At 25.2% G+C, this 19,352-nt stretch overlaps 2 protein-coding genes across 4 annotated transcripts in view; one reads left to right on the top strand and one right to left on the bottom strand.

Annotated features, from left to right (window-relative positions):
* The window catches only part of hzg (CTD small phosphatase herzog), an 88,668-nt gene extending 86,063 nt beyond the window's left edge, over positions 1–2,605 (top strand). For both annotated transcript variants that reach the window (XM_075308538.1, XM_075308539.1), the window contains exons 5-6: positions 38–191; positions 2,025–2,605. In XM_075308538.1, coding sequence (XP_075164653.1) covers positions 38–191; positions 2,025–2,393 — 523 coding nt within the window. In that variant the 3' untranslated portion in view covers positions 2,394–2,605. The remainder of the gene's footprint in view (positions 1–37; positions 192–2,024) is intronic.
* Hip14 (palmitoyltransferase Hip14) overlaps positions 1–19,352 on the bottom strand; it is a 105,819-nt gene that overhangs the window by 76,372 nt on the left and 10,095 nt on the right. The gene's annotated exons all lie outside the window — the stretch shown is intronic.

Below are 19,352 nucleotides of genomic sequence, written 5' to 3' on the forward strand. Positions count from 1 at the left end.
TATTTAATTTTTTATCCTTTTTCATATTTTTTTTTAGATGGAACGTTTTTCGTGCAAGACTGTTTAGGGAATCGTGCGTTTATTACAGGGGTAATTATATTAAGGATTTAAATCGTCTGGGACGTGATTTGCAGAAAATTGTTATTGTTGATAATTCACCAGCTAGTTATATATTTCATCCAGACAATGCGGTAAGTCTTTGGAATATGAATGAATTTCTTTTTTGTTTAAGTCCACCCAAAAAACAGTATCTAAGGAACGGTTGCCACGGTTGGTAGAATTCTACCAAAAATGTTAGGTTTTTTACAGCTTGATAGATTGGTAGAATCATTAATGTTTTGGCAGATTTTGAAAAATACATTTCATATAGAAATACAATTTTACCAAAAATGTTCTATAGAAATAAAATTTTGCCAAAAATTTTCTATAGAAATAAAATTTTGCCAAAAATTTTCTATAGAAATAAAATTTCGCAAACAATTTTCTATGGAAATAAAATTTTGACAAAATTTTCTATAGAAATAAAATTTTGACAAAATTCTCTATAGAAATAATATTTTGCCAAAAAAATTCTATGGAAATAGAATTTTGAGAATTTTTTTAAGTAAATTTAATGTAATTCTTTATTTTGAGTATCCCTGTAACCGTATATGGCCATTTCGGCTTGGTTGTAAAATGAATTAAATAAATAAAATAAATAAATAAAAATTTTCTATACATATAAAATTTTGCCAAAAAATTCCATAGAAATAAAATTTTTCAAAAAAAAAAAATTCTATAAAAATAAAATTTTGACAAAATTTTCTATAGAAATGAAATTTTAACAATAATTTCTATAAAAATAAAATTTTGATTAAATCTTCTATAAAGTCAATATAAAGCCAACATCTTTAATTCTCGTTAGATCATACTATCCAAGTCCATTATGAGTAAGTTCTCCCTGTTTTAGAAGTAGCAATTTTCCCTTGCAAGCTAAAAATATTTAAAATTTCGATACAAGTATAATGCAAAGGATATTTATACACCCAAATAAAATTTCGCTATTAGAAGATCATAAAATAATAAACAAAAAATTCTAAAATAAAATAATAAATCATTTCTTTCGAAGAAACATTAGTTTCTTTAATAACCACAAAAATTGAATCAAAAGCTGAAAAATAAGATTTTTTTATTTGGTAGTTTTTTGGCAAAATTTTCTTAAAATTTTGGTAGATAATTTTTGCCTCGAGTGGCAACCATGATCTAAGTGCGATTTCACGAAAAAAAATTTTTTCCAATTAAAATTTTAATTGAGTTTTAAAAAATATTCAATTAAAAATTTAATTGATTCAACAAATTTTTTAATTGAACAAAAATCAATCACAAAAATTGATTGTATAAATTAATTTTTTAATTGGATCAATTAATTTTTTAATTGACTTTAGTGATTGATACTATCATTTCTGTGATTTAAGACATTTCAATTAAAAATTTGTTGCCTTTGTGTTACACGACTTTTTTCCCTTATTGTATTTTTTGCCCAAATGTATATATTACCAATATTTTCTCCTATAAAATTCTCAATTGAGTTTATTTCACACAAATAAAAAAATGATTTATTCAATTGTTTTTAATTTATTGATGACGGTGATTGGTAACATCATTTGCGTGATTTAAGCAATCTCAATTAAAAATTAATTAATGCAATTAATTTCGTGATTGGATTCAAAAAAAATATTTTTTCCTAAAACAGTATAAGCTGCCCTCGAAGTGTTATCAATTCAATAGACCCAATTTTTTATGAAATCAAATGACAAAAATATGTGGAAGTATTCTAAATTTCCGCATCCATTCACTTTTGCTCAATATGACGAACTTTTGTATTAGATATGGCATTATTTTTTTCTGGTTCAACACATATACCGGTGTGAATTTGTTAACACTTGTCTAGTCTAGTGCCCTTTATTTTTTTTTTTTTTTTGAATTTTAACTTATATACCTGTCTAAGACACATCTAAATCTATTTTTATTTATTTTCGCTTTAGGTTCCTGTTAAATCATGGTTCGACGATGCCAGTGATAGTGAGCTTTTGGAACTTATACCATTATTTGAGAAACTAAGCCGAGTCGATTCTGTCTACAGTGTTTTGTGCAATTCAAATAATCCTTTGAACAATCAGATATCGCAACAGCAGCCGCAGCAGCAACAGCAACAACAACAGCAGCAACAGCAACCAAACTCAATACAAAACCAACAAACACCACAACATCAGCAGCAGCAAACGATAACAGCAACAACAATTATAACACAAGCTTCGACACTGTCGACTCCAACAATACTATCGTCACAGCAAAATCAGCAGCAACAACCAGGAAGTCCGCCCAATCTTAGTGATTTAAATAATAAAACGTAACATCAGTGGGAACTAATGTTTATAAATATTTAATTTTTTTTTTTACACACTTATATATACATAATATATGTATAGTATATATAGAGTATATATCTCAATGTATATATACAATGTTTTATTTTTTAACATATAATAACTTACGTTATACCCACAACCCCCAAAAATTACTGAGAATAAAACTAAGACCAATATTAGACGGAGCGACAACAAAATACTCTTGCGATTAATGTTCATGGGATAATAATGTGGAGGGGTAGATGAGCAATCAATTTGACGACAAAAAAGTACTATCCACAATGGTTCTCTCCTTTTTAAAGGACTGCAAATGCCGAATTGGACTGGTAGGTTTACTTTCCAAAACATCTGATGATTTATGCAAGTTTAAATAATTAGAAAAACACAAAAAAAGGATCAACACATTAATCATTGGAAAATCCGACTTTTGGAGTATAAGGAAATTGATTGTCCAATATTTTGTTGATTTCTTCATTACAGTAATGAAAATCAAATCTGGCCTATTTATAAAGGTTTTTCGTCATTATTGACAAAATCCACCTCAATTCACATAGAATCGATTTTCAACTCTTTAATGACGTTTTCGTTACTGTTACACAGAAAAAAAAATCACAAAGAATTTTCCAATTAAAATATTAATAGAGTTTTTAAAAAAATATTCAATTAAAAATTTAATTAATTCAACAAATTTTTCACATCACAAAAATTAATAGTATCAATTAATTTTTTAATTGTATCAATTATTTTTTTAATTGATACTATCATTTCTGCGGTTGAAGAAATTTCAATTAAAAAATTAATTGGATCAATTAATTTCGTTATTAAATTAGAAAATAATTTTGTGTGTACAAACACGGTTGCCACTGTTGGTAGAATTCTACCAAAAATGGTAGATTTTTTACTGTTTGGTAAATTGGTAGAATTCTTGATGTTTTGATGGATTATGCAAAAAATTCCTCTCCAACTAATTTTCAATACAAATAAAATTTTGAAAAAATTTTCTATACAAAAATGGACAAAGTTTTCTATAGGAATAAATTTTTGTCAATTTTTTAGAAATTAAATATTTGAGAAAATTTTCTACAGAAATAAAACTTTGGGAAAATTTTCTATAGAAATAAAATTTTGAGAAAATTTTCCACAGAAATAAAATTGACAAAATTTTCTATGGAAAAAAAATTGCGAAAATTTTCTATGGAAATCAAAATTTTGAGAAAATTTTTTATAGAAAAAGAAATAAAATTTTGAGAAAATTTGCTATAGAAATAAAATTTTGCAAAATAATAATTGTTCTGTTTGGTAAAATTTGCTCAAAATTTTGGTAGATGATTTTTGGATCGAGTGGCAATCGTGGTTACAAATCGGGCTCCGTTAACATCTCTGAGACAAGTGTTTCGAATTCATTTATAAGAGAAGGTTCCTTTTCATCGAGTTAAAAATATAGTTGGGCTAGAGAAGATTTAAGATTTTGTTTGCAACAGGATGACATCCTAAACAACTTGTTGAAGGCATGTATTAATTTGAAGAGCCCAGTCAAAAGAGATTTTCTTTGTAAACTTTTCTGACCGAAAAGTTATGTTTTTCTCTTCTCAGATGTCTTCCTCTTTAAATTGGGCCTAGAAATCAGCGACCCCCAATATATCTATGAGACTTTCTATGGAAAAGCAATTTGTCGCTACGTCTTAAATATGTCTTATTCAATAATGATAATAATAGTTTCCATTTAGTTTTGCTTTAATAAAATTAATATTTTGTTTTATTTAATTTATTATTACTTTTTTTAAATGCAAATTCTTCATTGAACAATTAGATGAAGAGGGGTTATGGATGTGAACGCATTACAATAATCGCTACCCCTGAAATTGGCTACCAAAGACAAAGGATTGGGAAATGAAATACATATCTCCAAAGTCGATTTTGGCATAATCGATTTTCTGTGAAAAAAATCCCTTTATGCAAAAATCAAAAAGTAAACTTTTTTAAAATTAAAACTACTACATAATAGTTCCATGGTTCTCTAAATGGTTTCACGAAACATATAATCGATTAGCACTCATTGTTAAGAGATAAATCCTGTGGTATCGCAATGAACTAGATACTATAAGTGGGTCTCTAAATGATACGATATAACAGTCCAAAAATCAAAATGTCGACTTTTTATTATCGCGATGAAAAATCACCCAAAATTAAAAGAAAATCGAATAAAGATTCTCGACTTGTTGAAATGGCAAAGCAGACTTTTTCAAATTTATGCATAAAATAAAAAATAACAAATTTTTGATCGAAATTTGATATCAATGAAATCAATGAACCTTTTTGAAAGTCAGATTTTTGGCGTTAGAATTCGAAAGTGGATAATATTAGTAATTCCTTAATTCGAGACTTCAAAAACTTAAAAAATTGAGAAGGTGGCATTTGGAAAAATTAGCAAAGAGTCTACTTCCTGACAAGTTTTTCAAATTTATGCAAATTAAAATCCAAAAAATTAAATCAAAATTTGATATCAATGAAGCTTTGAAAGTCGTATTTTTGTCGTTAGAATACGAAAGTGGATAAAAATAATTCGTTAATTGGAGACTTGAAAAGCTTGAAAAAATTGAGAAGGTGGCATTGGCAAAAAAATCCACTTCCTGAAAAGTTGAAATTATAATTAATAAAATTATAATTACTTTCCTGAAATGTTAAAGTTATAATCAATTATTTAATAAATAAATAGACGCAAATAGTCGAAACATAGAAATGTAGTATTTTGCAAATTTTGAAAAAGCCGCCTTTTTCCATCCCTTTGGTTACGGTGATAATGGATTTCCGTTTTACAGGATGTGTTAAGGTCCCCCTGGAATTTTGGGATTGATTTGAGATTTTACCCGATCTCAAATATGATAGTTTATGATTTCCTGTAGAAGTTATAATCCATCATAATTGAGATCATTTATGCATGAATAACAGCACAGACAAAAAATTTTCCAATTAAAATCTTAATTGAGGTTTAAAAAATATTCAATTAAAAATTTAATTGTTTCAACCAATATTTTAATTGAAACAAAAATCAATTATAAAAATTTATGGTATCAATTAATTTTTTAATTGACTTTTAATAATTTTTTTTTTTAATTGATACTACCATTTCTGTGATTGAAGACATTTCAATTAAAAAATTAAATGGATCAATTAATTTCGTGATTGAATCAGATATTTTTTTTTGTGAGTGAACCAAGTCCACTGGTGTCTTACCACATATCGGAGGTTTAAAAACAGCTGCTCACAGGTGATCCCCGAAAAATACATGCAAACATCAAATACAAAAATACAGTGGAACCTCTCGTAGGTGATCGCCTATATTTTGAAAGATGTCCACATATGAGAGGCAGAGAACGGCTGTGATCTACCGTAACCGACCAGTGTATTTAGTAAACACCAATATTTGCAATCTTAAAACACCAATTGGTAAAAAAAATGTCAACCACCAATATCCAACGCAACCGACGACTGCCGGTGTTTGTTAGTATGAGTGTTGGTCTCTCGAAAACACCGTAGTAAAGCAATCACACAAATTGGTTACCCATATCTTAGCAGTTCGGTATTCTCTTATTTGGTACTCTCTCTCTCTCTTGAGCTAATGCCAACTGCTGGTAATTGTTGTTGTTGAGTGCAATCACACTTAAGTGCCACACTCGTTTTTTGTTTACCGAGCATTGTTACGATGTCGATTAGTTTAAGATTGCAAGACACTGCAAACGTACATTGGTATATACGAGCGGTGTTTTTATTCTCGCATTTGCATCAATGTAAAAGATCGCATGGTAATTGGTGTCATACTCACTGCCATCGATATTTTGTGGGTAAGATTTGAAATCGAAAAAAAGCCACCGATTGCAGTTCTCTGATGAGAGGTATAATAAGTTATCCAACGAAAATGTCTCTAGAATGTTGTTACACTTTTGAGATGTTCCTCTGTATAAATATTAAAGATGGGATGTTCCAAAATTTCAAAAACTGGAATATACACTTAAAAAATGCATAGTTGTATTAAATGTAAACCCAATCCCCGGAAATGTTCTTTTGCGCAATTTTGCAAACACCAAATTAAAATTAAATGTTCGTCCAATATTCGAAAATGTTATTTTGAATATAAACTCTGAACTCATTTGCATTGATTTGTCTTGGTTTTCAATTCTCATATAAATATAAAAACAATAAACCATAATAACTCCTTAACTGGCAAGAAGAAAATGGAGACAAAAAAAAATATCCTTTAAATTAAGAGCAAAACCTATATATTTGCAATATAAACATAAAAATAAAATATCAAAACAAAAAGAAAAAAACAATAATAAAAATAATAAAGTAAATATTTATACATATATATATTTTTTAATGACAAAAGAATAAAATAAAAAAAACCTAACAAAAACATATTTTTTAATACAATCGTAATTATATACATATAAAATATAATAAGTATATGTATACATAACACAAAAAGCAACAACAAAAAACCCTATACATATGATAATTAAGAGATAAGATTTCATCATAACTTCCTTCTTCTACAGTATGAACAAAAAAAAAACACCAAAATGTTTACGATTGAGAAAGAAAAATTAACGAATTTGAAAGGAAATTCAACAGAAAATTAATTGATTCACTTAATGTTGTAGCGTAAATAAAAATCAATAAAATTTAATTGTATAATTTTTTTGAACCAATCCCGTGACTATTGCTATTATCAATTTTGTATCAAACATTAATTGGATCATTTAATTTCGTGATTGTTGACATGTACCCCGACCCAAGAATATCAAAGAAATGAAAAAAAAAAACATTCTGGCTAATATTGAAAGTTTTTAAAACAAAGATAACCGAAGAAGTCCTTAGATCTGCAATTATCTATTAATCTATATATGCGTACTCCTACCGCCTTTTTTCATTTCTCTATGCGCCAAAATGAAAGATTTTATTTTTCCTGGGGCTTCGTATTGGTTGCGCAAAATTTATCAATTTACGAATTGATATTTTGATTTAAACAATAAAATTGTGTAATTATCTTTTAGTATATATTTTACATATGTGTGTGTGAGAGATAGAGAGCGATTTTTTTTATAACAAATAAAAATTGTTTAATATTAGTTTTTTTTTCATAATATTATTTATGATTTAAAATTAACTGCATCTATTATTTCAAAAAGCAAAGGAAAATATAAATAATTAACTTATATATCTATTTTTAATTTATATCTATATATATTAAAAAACAAAGTAAATACATTTAACTGAAATTTTTATTACTTATTATTTTTTTTTTCGTAGTTTTAGTTAATATGTCTTGGAACAAAAATCAAAGTTTATTTTTTTTTGTTTTAAACAATCGTTTTAAAGATTTAAAACATTAAAAAAATCAGAAAATCAAAATGATAATAAAGTTCTAATATCACCTCCAAAACTTTTTTTGTATTATTATACCCTCCACATAGTATGGGGGCTTACAACATAAACAAACGGTCGTTGTTTTCGTTTTTCTTTTTTTTTTTTTTTGAAAACTCTAAATTTCGAATTTTGAAAGGTCTACATTTGGCATTCACTCGATTTAACTGTTTGGGGAAATCCCAAACGTTGATTCAAATAAGAGAAAGACTCTGAAACCACAGTATCTATTCGTAGGATTATTCTATGAGAATAATATAAAGATGATATTGGCTCTGTGGCTATGTCCTTTAATATTTTAGTATGGGATAAGCATATAGCATAACTAACATAACATAGGACACCATGGGTGGGATTCTTACTTTGCTTACTTAGATATATAATGAACATGAGAATCAGAAGCATCCCTTGAAGATTCTGGTTCCGATTCGATGTTTAACTGACCTTTAGTATGCAAGGCGGGAACGCTAGCCATTGCACCAACACATTTGTGCAGTGGTGAGCCAAATGCTCAGAAATTTGTTTCCATAGAAAATTTTCTCAAAATTTTATTTCTAAAGAAAATTTTATATCTATAGAAAATTTTCTCAAAATTTTATTTCTATGGAAAAATTACTCAAAATTTTATTTCCATAGAAAATTTTTGGCAAAATTTTATTTCTATAAAAATTTTCTCAAAATTGTATTTCTATAGAAAATTTTTGCAAAATTTTATTTCTATAGAAAATTTATGGCAAAATTTTATTTCTATAGATTTTTTTTTTGGCAAAATTTTATTTCTATAGAAAATTTTTGGCAAAATTTTATTTCTATAGAATTTTTGGCAAAATTTTATTTCTATAGAAAATTTTTGGCAAAATTTTATTTCTATAGAAAATTTTTGGCAAAATTTTATTTCTATAGAAAATTTTTGGCAAAATTTTATTTCTAGAGAACATTTTGTCAAAATTTTATTTCTGTAGAAAATTTTGCCAAAATTTTATTTCTGTAGAAAATTTTGTCAAAATTTTATTTCTATAGAAAACTTTGTCAAAACTTTATTTCTATAGAAAACTTTGTCAAAATTTTATTTCTATAGAAAATTTTGTCAACATTTTTTTTTCTATAGTAGACTTTGTCAAAATTTTATTTCTATAGAAAATTTTGTCAAAATTTTATTTCTAGAGAACATTTTGTCGAAATTTTATTTCTAGAAAACATTTTGTCAAACTTTAATTTCTATAGAAAATTTTGTCAACATTTTATTTCTATAGAAAATGTTGTCAAAATTTTGTCATAATTTTATTTCTATAGAAAATTTTGTCAAAATTTTATTTCTATAGAAAATTTTGTCAAAATTGTATTTCTGTAGAAAATGTTGTCAAAATTTTATTTCTATAGAAAACTTTGCCAAAACTTTATTTCTATAGAAAACTTTGTCAAAATTTTATTTCTATAGAAAATTTTGTCAAAATTGAATTTCTATAGAAAATTTTGTCAAAATTGTATTTCTATAGGAAATTTTGAGGAATATTTTGCAAAATCTACCAAAATATTACGATTTCTACCAATCTACCAAACATGAAAACATCTATCATTTTTGGTAGAATTCTACCAACTGTGGCAACCGTGGTTTGAACCAACGACCCTGTGTATGCAAGACATACTAACCATTGCATCACATACTAACCATTATTTGATTTTTTTTATTTTTAATTAATCACGATATTATTATATTTTCTAGTTCCAAACCCCTTTATCGATTGAATAGTTGACAAAAGTGCAACACCACATTAAGATGGTCGGTACTATATTAGATTTTCACATCAAAAGTACAAATTAAACAAGTGGGAAAAAACAACAGACTTTTTTTCATCTTATAAAAAAAGTGGGACGCAACCAATCAATTATTTAACAAATAGTAATAGCAGCAAAATGAAGCTGATTTTGTCGTGAAAAACGAACATAGTACCTTCCTTTAAAGTTTAATGGGGTTAATGTTTTTATTTTATTTGGAAAAGATATGCACTAAAAACCAAATCATTTAAACATAAAAACCATCTACAAAGACCAAGCTTTTTTAACAAATATAAGGCCTATACAATTATTTTAGATATATACATATAAAGTATTTATATATACATATATGTTATATGTAAAATAAATTATAAATATGTACAAAGTATTTTTGCTAATGAAACAAACAAAAAATACAATAAACTAAAAACCAAAACGAAGTTAGAATGAAGATAAGAAATCAAAAAGCCCACCTAAATCTAAAAAAAAAAGAAAATATAATCACTTAATACATTCAAAAAGTCTAAACCCAGTAAAAAGTAAAGAGAAAGATACCCGGAGATATGTCCTATCTGGTCGTAATAGTTTGTTCAGATTCCAAGAATGTTTCAATTACATTTATCCCACTTTTCGTTGTAAATCTTTTTTTGAATTCTTTCAAAATAGTTCAAACATTTACAACCAAGAACAAAAATTATTCCAAAATCAAAGTCAAGTTCATTTATATCAAGCACAGTTCTTTTCTGCCCTTATGCCTTTCAAGCCAAATATATTCTACCAAAATTTGAAGAAAATTTTACCAAAAAAAATCATATTTTGCAAACTTGTATTCCTATAGAAAATTTTGTTAAAATTTTATTTCTATAGAAAATTTTTTAAAAATTTTATTTCTATTTTTTTGTTTCTTGGTGTTTTATTCTATCTTTTTTCTTTTTTAATAAAACTATTGACATTTATTTTATTTCTATAGAAAATTTTTGGCAAAGTTTTATTTCTATAGAACATTTTTGGCATAATTGTATTTCTATTTTATTTCTACAGAAAATTTTGTTAAAACTTTATTTCTATAGAAAATTTTGTCAAAATTTTATTTCAATAGGAAATTTTGTCAAAATTTTATTTCTATAGAAAATTTTTGGCAAAATTTTATTTCTATAGAAAATTATGCCAAAATGTTATTTCTATATTATGTCAAAATTTTGTTTCTACAGAAAATTTTTGCAAACTTTTATTTCTATAGAAAATTTTTGGCAACATTTTATTTCTATACAGAATTTTTGCAAAAGTTTATTTCTATAGAAAATTTTGTCAAAAACTTTATTTCTATAAAAAATTTTGTCAGAACTATATTTCTATAGAAAATTTTTGGCAACATTTTATTTCTATAGAACATTTTTGGCAAAATTTTATTTCTATAGAAAATATTGTCAAATTTTTTTTCTGTAGGAATTATTGTCAAAATTTTATTTCTATAGGAAATATTGTCAAAATTGTATTTCTTTAGGAAATATCATTTCTGTAGAAAATTTTGTCAAAATGTTTTCTATAGAAAATTTTTGCAAAATTTTATTTCTATAGAGAATTTTTGCAAATGTATATTTCTATAGAAAATTATATCAAAATTTTATTTCAATAGAAAATTTTGTCAAAATTTTATTTCTATAGAAAATGTTGTCAAAATTTTAAGAAAGAAGAAAGTGGCCGACTAAATGGTATGTTTCATTTAAATAACGTTTCTTTACATCGGCTTGTGAGCGAGCGAAACTATGTTCTATAAATATATAGAGCATAGTATACGTTGCTAGTGCGTTAATGGCTATAGAGATACTTGTCTGTTGATGACATAATAACAGCTACTTAGCCCAGTTGATAGTGTGTTGGCTTACAAACTGTATGGTCCGTTGTTCGATTCTCCGTCCGGGAAAAAGGTAAAATTTAAGATTTATAAAATCGAATTCTACATTGCTACAGGAAAATTATTAAAAACCAATTAGTCCTCGTGGAAGTGAGATAGATGTGAGGAACGCATTATTTTTTTTTCTTGTGTGCAATTTGTAATGTGAATTCTGTCTCCTAAACTAACTTACGACCATTTAAGTTTTAGCAATTTAAATATCTGTGCTGCGATGTGACCATGTTTCCTCTGGGTATATGTAAAGGATTCAATTTTCTCATTCAAAATTCATTTTATAATTATGAACATTTACGACATATAGCTTAGAAATATATTTGAAATTAGCCCTAATCAAATGCCTAAACTCTGCTCCCGCCACATTACTAAAAATATTGCAACGTTCAAAACGTATAAAACAAAATTATTTATTACACAAAAAGAATTTTATGAAATGTAAAGAAAAACAGCTATGTGGCTTCTAAAGGTGACAGCTACAACAAAATTACCAATATTTATATCATAGGCTTAATATAGGCATACAAAACCACAAAATATATATAAAAATATATTTGTAAACCATCCTAAACAATTTTTCCAATTACAAATAGTTTTTTTTACAATTTTTTTTTTGCTTAAATCATACAAAATATGAGAGATATTAATTTACCATAAGGAAAATGAAAAGCAAGGAAAAATTAAACATTTTTTATAATATACATATATAAAATTATAAAATAAAGAAACCCAGCTAACTATAATATTATTTGTGTATTTGTAATAAATATATAAATAAGAAAAAGAAATATCAATAAAAAAAAAACAAACAAAATGTATGAAGAAAAATGTGAATGGTTTATTTTTGGTAACTATAAGGACTTCTGAACAGAGTTTGACAGAAATTTTAATTTGCATGGTGATGTTAAAAAATTACGAGATAGCTTACATGAAGTGTTAACAATTCCAAGTAGCATATCTTTTTTGTGAACCTATCTTTAACCGATTCAAATGAAAACAATGTGTAGGGTAATCAACACATTCATACTGACTTACACATATTTTATTGCTTACCTTGCTATCTTATAGAAAAGTTCATCATGTATGGAGTTTTCAAATGTTTGGGGTGGTCACGAATTAACGTCCTTTTGGCTCTAGGACGCTTAGATTTGGAGATATAGGCAAAAGACGTTTGTCATATAAAAATTTAATTTTTTGGTATTGATTTTTTTGGCATAAAATTTTATTTCTGTAGAAAATTTTGTCAAAATTACATTTCTATAGAAAATTTTGTCAGAATTGGATTTCTATAAAAAATTTTGTCAAAATTTCATTTCTATAGAAAATTTTGTCACAATTGTGGTTCTATAGAAAATTTTGTCAAAATTATATTTCTATAGAAAATTTTATCAAAATTTTATTTCTATAGAAAATTCTATTTCTATAGAAAATTTTTGCAAAATTTTATTTTTATAGAAATTTTTTGCAAAAATTTATTTCTATAGAAAATTTTTGTCAAAATTCTATTTCTATAGAAAATTTTTGGCAAAATTTTATTTCTATAGAAAATTCTTGGCAAAATTTTATTTCTATAGAAAATTTTTGCAAAATTTTATTTCTATAGAAAATTTTTGCAAAATTTATTTCTATAGAAAATTTTTGTCAAAATTCTATTTCTATAGAAAATTTTTGGCAAAATTTTATTTCTATAGAAAATTTTATCAAAATTCTATTGCTATAGAAAATTTTTGCAAAATTTTATTTCTATAAAAAATTTTTGCAAAATTTTATTTCTATCGAAAATTTTTGCAAAAATTTATTTCTATAGAAATTTTTTGCAAAAATTTATTTCTATAGAATATTTTTGTCAAAATTCTACTTCTATAGAAAATTTTTGGCAAAATTTTATTTCTATAGAAAATTCTTGGCAAAATTTTATTTCTATAGAAAATTTTTGCAAAATTTAATTTTTGCAAAATTTTATTTCTATAAAAAATGTTGTCAAAATTTTATTTATATAGAAAATTGTTGGCAAAATTTTATATCTATAGAAACTTTTTATTTCTATTAGAAACCAGCATTTTTCATTAGTTTATGACCTCAAGCCAAACGAATAATCCCAAAATTGTAAAATTCCAAAAGTCAACTACCAAAATTCTATTTCTATAGAAAATTTTTGCAAAATTTTATTTCTACCCGTGTAAAAATTGGGGGATCTGATTTGATATGGTTAGATCTGAGCCAAGATATGGTCAGATCTGAGCAGATCCGAAAAATGGTTATATCTGGTCAGATCTAAATACTATGAAATTGGATCTGATCAGATCTCAAAAATGAGACACATCTAATCAGATCTAATTTGATATAATTGTATATTATTTGATACAATTGTATCTTTCGAGATCTTTCAACACATAAAAGCCCATAATTTGTATATAAAATTAGATCAATTGTTTTATTTAATAATACAGACAAAAAGTATGTGCATAATAAATATGTTTAATTTAAATTGATCCATCAAAGCTATTTAAGAGTATTGACAGTTGAGTTAGAGTGTTGTCCAAGGGTTTTTTCGTTTGTTTCTTCTGCTTTGGACTTAGACACGCGACTAAAGTATTACAGCGTTAAGGCAATCTGCAATGAAATTAAGTAAAAAAACAATTATTAAACAAATATAGGAATAAACAAATATGGGAATATATTGAACTATGTAAGCAAGTATTAGTATTGTTTTGGATCATGTTTCTTTAAGTTGCAATAAAAATTGCCATATAATTTTATGTTGCTTTTAATACTCACATTTAAAGTGTATTCGGGATTAGGTTAGGTATAGCGATAGGCTGTTATTTTAGGCTCATACATACTATTCAGACCATCATGACATCACAGTAATCAACATCTCACTTATCACTGACTGCTGCTCGATTCAATAATTAGCTCAATAACATGGGACCTCCTTGTTATAATCGAGTCCTATCGGCATTTCACGTTGCGCTGAAACAACTTAGAGAATCTTTGAAGCAGAAATGTCACCAACATTACTGCGAGGAGATAATCCACCGCCGAAATAATTTTTTGTGTTGGTCGGAACTGGGATTGAACCCGTGACCTTTTGAATGCAAGGCGGGCATGTTAACCAGTACACCACTGAGGTTTCCTTTTTTTCCAAATCTAGAAAATAGTAAAACAATATGAAAATGACTACTAAGGAAATAACAAATACAATCTACTTACCTACATAATCTCCACAACTTTATCAAAGGAACACATTTAAAACAATTATATTAAATTTCTAAATTTTCTCTGCTAGTCTGGGGTTAAATTTGTTTAGAAGTGATGCCCCTGACGGCGTTGACATTTGACATAATGACATTGAGGTTTAGACGTGCATTTCAAAAATCTTTTTAACTTGTTCATGATTTTTTTTTATTATATTTTGGACCGTATTTAACCCCATATATAGTCAGATATGATGTTATATCTACCATATCTTATTAGATATAGTGCTATATATGGTCCTATCCAAGTATATATTATTAGATATGCCAGATATAATTAGATATTATACTATATATGATGAGATCTGCAGTTATATCTAACCAGATCTAGCACCATATATAGCATATCTGTGCATATCTAATTATGTCTGAACCAATATCTGAACAGATCCAATTTGATCCAATTTGATCCAATTTGATATTATTAGATAGGATTGGATCCTCCAATTTTTACACGGGTATAGAAAATTTTGTCAAAATTTTATTTCTATAGAAAATTTTGTCAAAATTTTATTTCTATAGAAAATTTTGTCAAAATTTTATTTCTATAGAAAATTTTGTCAAAATTTTATTTCTATAGAAAATTTTGTCAAAAACATTTTATTTGCTGATATGCCTCAATTCGATAAATATTCAGATTTTTGGTCAAATACTATAGATATTCATAAAATATTGTGTTAATTATGTTAGGATAGCTCCTAAGTTGACATTTTTATTTGTTTTAGCCAAAATAAAACATGTTTTTGTGTAATCGAGCTTAAAAAATATCAGGAAATGTTTGCTATTTCAGCAAACAGTGACTGCTGTCCCTTTTTCAGCAGACTTTCTGCTGTTTTAGCAGACTTTTCTGCTGTCCCTACTAACAAATTTCTTTGGGTGTATAGAAAATTTTTGCAAAATTTTATTTCTATACAAAATTTTATTTTTATAGACAATTTTTGTAAAAATTTTATTTCTACAGAATTTTTTGTAAAAATTTTATTTCTACAGAATTTTTTGTCAAAATTATAATTCTATAGAAAATTTTTCAAAAATTTTATTTCTATAGAAAATTTTGGCAAAATTTTATTCCTATAGAAAATTTTTTGCAAAATTTGATTCTATAGAAAATTTTTGGCAAAATTTTATTTCTATAGAAAATTTTGGCAAAATTTTATTTCTATAGAAAATTTTTGGCAAAATTTTATTTCTATAGAAAATTTTGTCAAAATATGAGATATAGATAAATACAGCTTTCTATTGCAAAAATATTTCAAATGTGCAAAAATGTGTTGATTTGGTTTTCAAACATGAACACGAAAATCTGTGTATTCTCTCTGTACATAGGTTTATTTTCAAAATTGCTATAGCCACTTGAAGAAATGGGAAACCTTTCAGCCATCTCATAAAAAAAGTTAAATTATAAATATTTTTTTAATTTGTTATTACTTTATATTTATTCTTAAATCTTTAGTTAAATTAGTTTGTTCTTCTTAAATTTTTGATTCTGATCTGTATTACTTAATGGTATTTTTATTATTATATTTTTCGCTGTGTATTTTTTATAAAGCACGATATTTATATGTAATGATCATACATACATGTACTTTTATATATTTGGTGATTCATTGCTATGTGATTTTTTATTTCAATTTTTGTTGTTTTTTTATAGAAGTTATTAGAATTTCACATTATCAAACATTAATTTATACACATTTTTCAAGATGTTCGTTTTTTTATTGTTTCTATTAATTCGAATTATTGACATTTACACACAGATACATAAAATCTTTATTAATCACTTCATTATTCATTTTCCTTTTCATTCGTAATTCATAACTACATGAAATAGTGAAGCTAAATGGGACTTGGTTATTGATATTTTAAAATGAATTTACGTTTATATCGTTATTCCAATGCGTTAGTAAATATACATCAATAAATATTCAATTAAAACATAATTTTTGTACAAAAACGTATTTGTAGAACAGATTATTTAAAGGCTAGACATGGGAGATTACCTAAATCTAGTTATCGTCTTAATTGGTCTCCTAAGAGACATATAAATTGAAAAATAGGCTTTTTTCTTTTGGTACAGGACATTTTTTATTACTTCAAGTGACTAAAATGTATGGAAGTAATCCATATTTTAAAATCCGTGACCACCTTTGCTCTGATTAGATAAAGAACTATCTACTGAAACGTAATCTGACAGCATTCCCATTCTCATTTAATATATTTCTTCAAAACATCCTTAAAGACATATTTAATCAATACCTTGCTCTCAAAAACGGCTCAAATAGAATAATCGAATTGACATCTAGCCCCAGGAGATAGCAGAAAAACACCAAATTTTCTATATAAATAAAATTTTGACAACATTTTCTATAGAAATAAAATTTTTAATAAAACTTTCTATAGAAATAATATTTTCACAAAATTTTCTATAGAAATATAACTTTGCAAAAATCTTCTATATAAAAAAAATTTTGACAAAATTTTTTATAGATTTTCTATAGAAGTAAAATTTTCACAAAATTTTCTATAGATATAAAATTTTGACAAAAATTTCTATGGAAATAAAGCTGCAAAAATCTTCTATAGAAACAAAATTGTTTTTTTGCAAAAATTGTCTATAGAAATAAAATTTTGATAAAATTTTCTATAGAAATAAAATTTTTAACACAATTTTCTATAGAAATAAAATTTTGACGAAATTTTCTATAGAAATAAAATTTTGACGAATTTTTTTTTATGGAAATAAAATTTTGCAAAAATTTTCTATAGAAATAAAATTTTGACAAAATTTTGTATAGAAAACAAATTTTGACAAAATTTTCTATAGAAATAAAATTTTGACGAAAATTTTTTATAGAAATAAAATTTTGACAATATTTTCTATAGAATACAATTTTGACAAAAATTTCTATAGAAATAAAATTATGCCAAAAATTTTCTATAGAAATAAAATTTTGCCAAAATTTTTCTATAGAAATAAAATTTTGACGAAATTTTCTATAGAAATAACATTTTGACGAAAATTTTCTATAGAAATAAAATTTTGACGAACATTTTTCCTATATAAATAAAATTTTGCTAAAATTTTTTATAGAAATAAAATGTTCTATAGAAATAGAATTTTGCAAAAATTTTCTATAGAAATAAAATTTTGCAAAAAATTTTAATAGAAATAACATTTTGACGAAAATTTTCTATAGAAATAAAATTTTGACGAAAATTTTCTATAGAAATAAAATTTTGACGAACATTTTTCCTATATAAATAAAATTTTGCTAAAATTTTTTATAGAAATAAAATTTTCTATAGAAATAGAATTTTGCAAAAATTTTCTATAGAAATAAAATTTTGCAAAAAATTTTAATAGAAATAAAATTTTGACAAAATTTTAATAGAAATAAAATTTCGACAAAATTTTCTATAGAATACAATTTTGACAAAAATTTCTATAGAAATAAAATTATGCCAAAAATTTTCTATAGAAATAAAATTTTGCCAAAATTTTTCTATAGAAATAAAATTTTGACAAAATTTTCTACAGAAATAAAATTTTGACAAAAATGTCTATAGAAATAAAATTATGCCAAAAATTTTCTATATAAATAAAATTTTGCCAAAATTTTTCTATAGAAATAAAATTTTGACAAAATTTTCCATAGAATTAAAGTTTTGACGAAAATTTTCTATAGAAATAAAATTTTGACGAAAATTTTCTATAGAAATAACATTTTGACGAAAATTTTATATAGAAATAAAATTTTGACGAAAATTTTATATAGAAATAAAATTTTGACGAAAATGTTTACGAAATTTTTTTATAGAAATAAAAATATGACGAAAACTTTCTATAGAAATAAATTGTTGACAAAAATTTTGTATAAAATGAAATTTTGACGAAAATGTTCTATAGAATAAAAATTTTGACGAAAATGTTCTATAGAATAAAAATTTTGACGAAAATTTTCTATAGAAATAAAATTTTAACGAAAATTTTCTATAGAAATAAAATTTTAACGAAAATTTTCTATAGAAATAAAATTTTGACGAAAATTTCATGTAAAACGTTTAAAATTCGAAACATTTAAAATTAATGGGATATTTATACACCTAAAAAATTTCGCTTATAGGAGGAAGGAATCATAATATTGCAAATACTGAAAAAATACTAACCACAAAATTTTGACCAAAAATTTCCAAATAAGCTTTTGGTAGATTTTTGGTAAAATGTTCTTCAAATTTTGATAGATTATTTTTGGCACAAGTGGCAACCGTGATTGCGATTCGGAATATTTGAGGGAAAGACGGATATTTATTCGTGGTAGCCTGTCAAATATTCTTCTTTTCCGAAAGCCATCCCCATTGAAAAGTCCATTAGCCGAATTTCTACATCAAAAATCATTTGAATCAATTTTCAATAACATCAAACATCTATTAGCCGAATTTGGAGATTACCAACAGTGGACGGACCTCGACTCTCGTTTTTGGACAAAAAAAAAGAAAATCTTTTAGTCAAAAAGTCATATCCTATCATCTGTACTAACAATTGTCTTAAGTGCATTTCCTAGATTTGGCGAAACTACG

This window comes from Haematobia irritans, chromosome 4, assembly GCF_050003625.1.
Source record: "Haematobia irritans isolate KBUSLIRL chromosome 4, ASM5000362v1, whole genome shotgun sequence".
NCBI lineage: Eukaryota > Metazoa > Arthropoda > Insecta > Diptera > Muscidae > Haematobia > Haematobia irritans.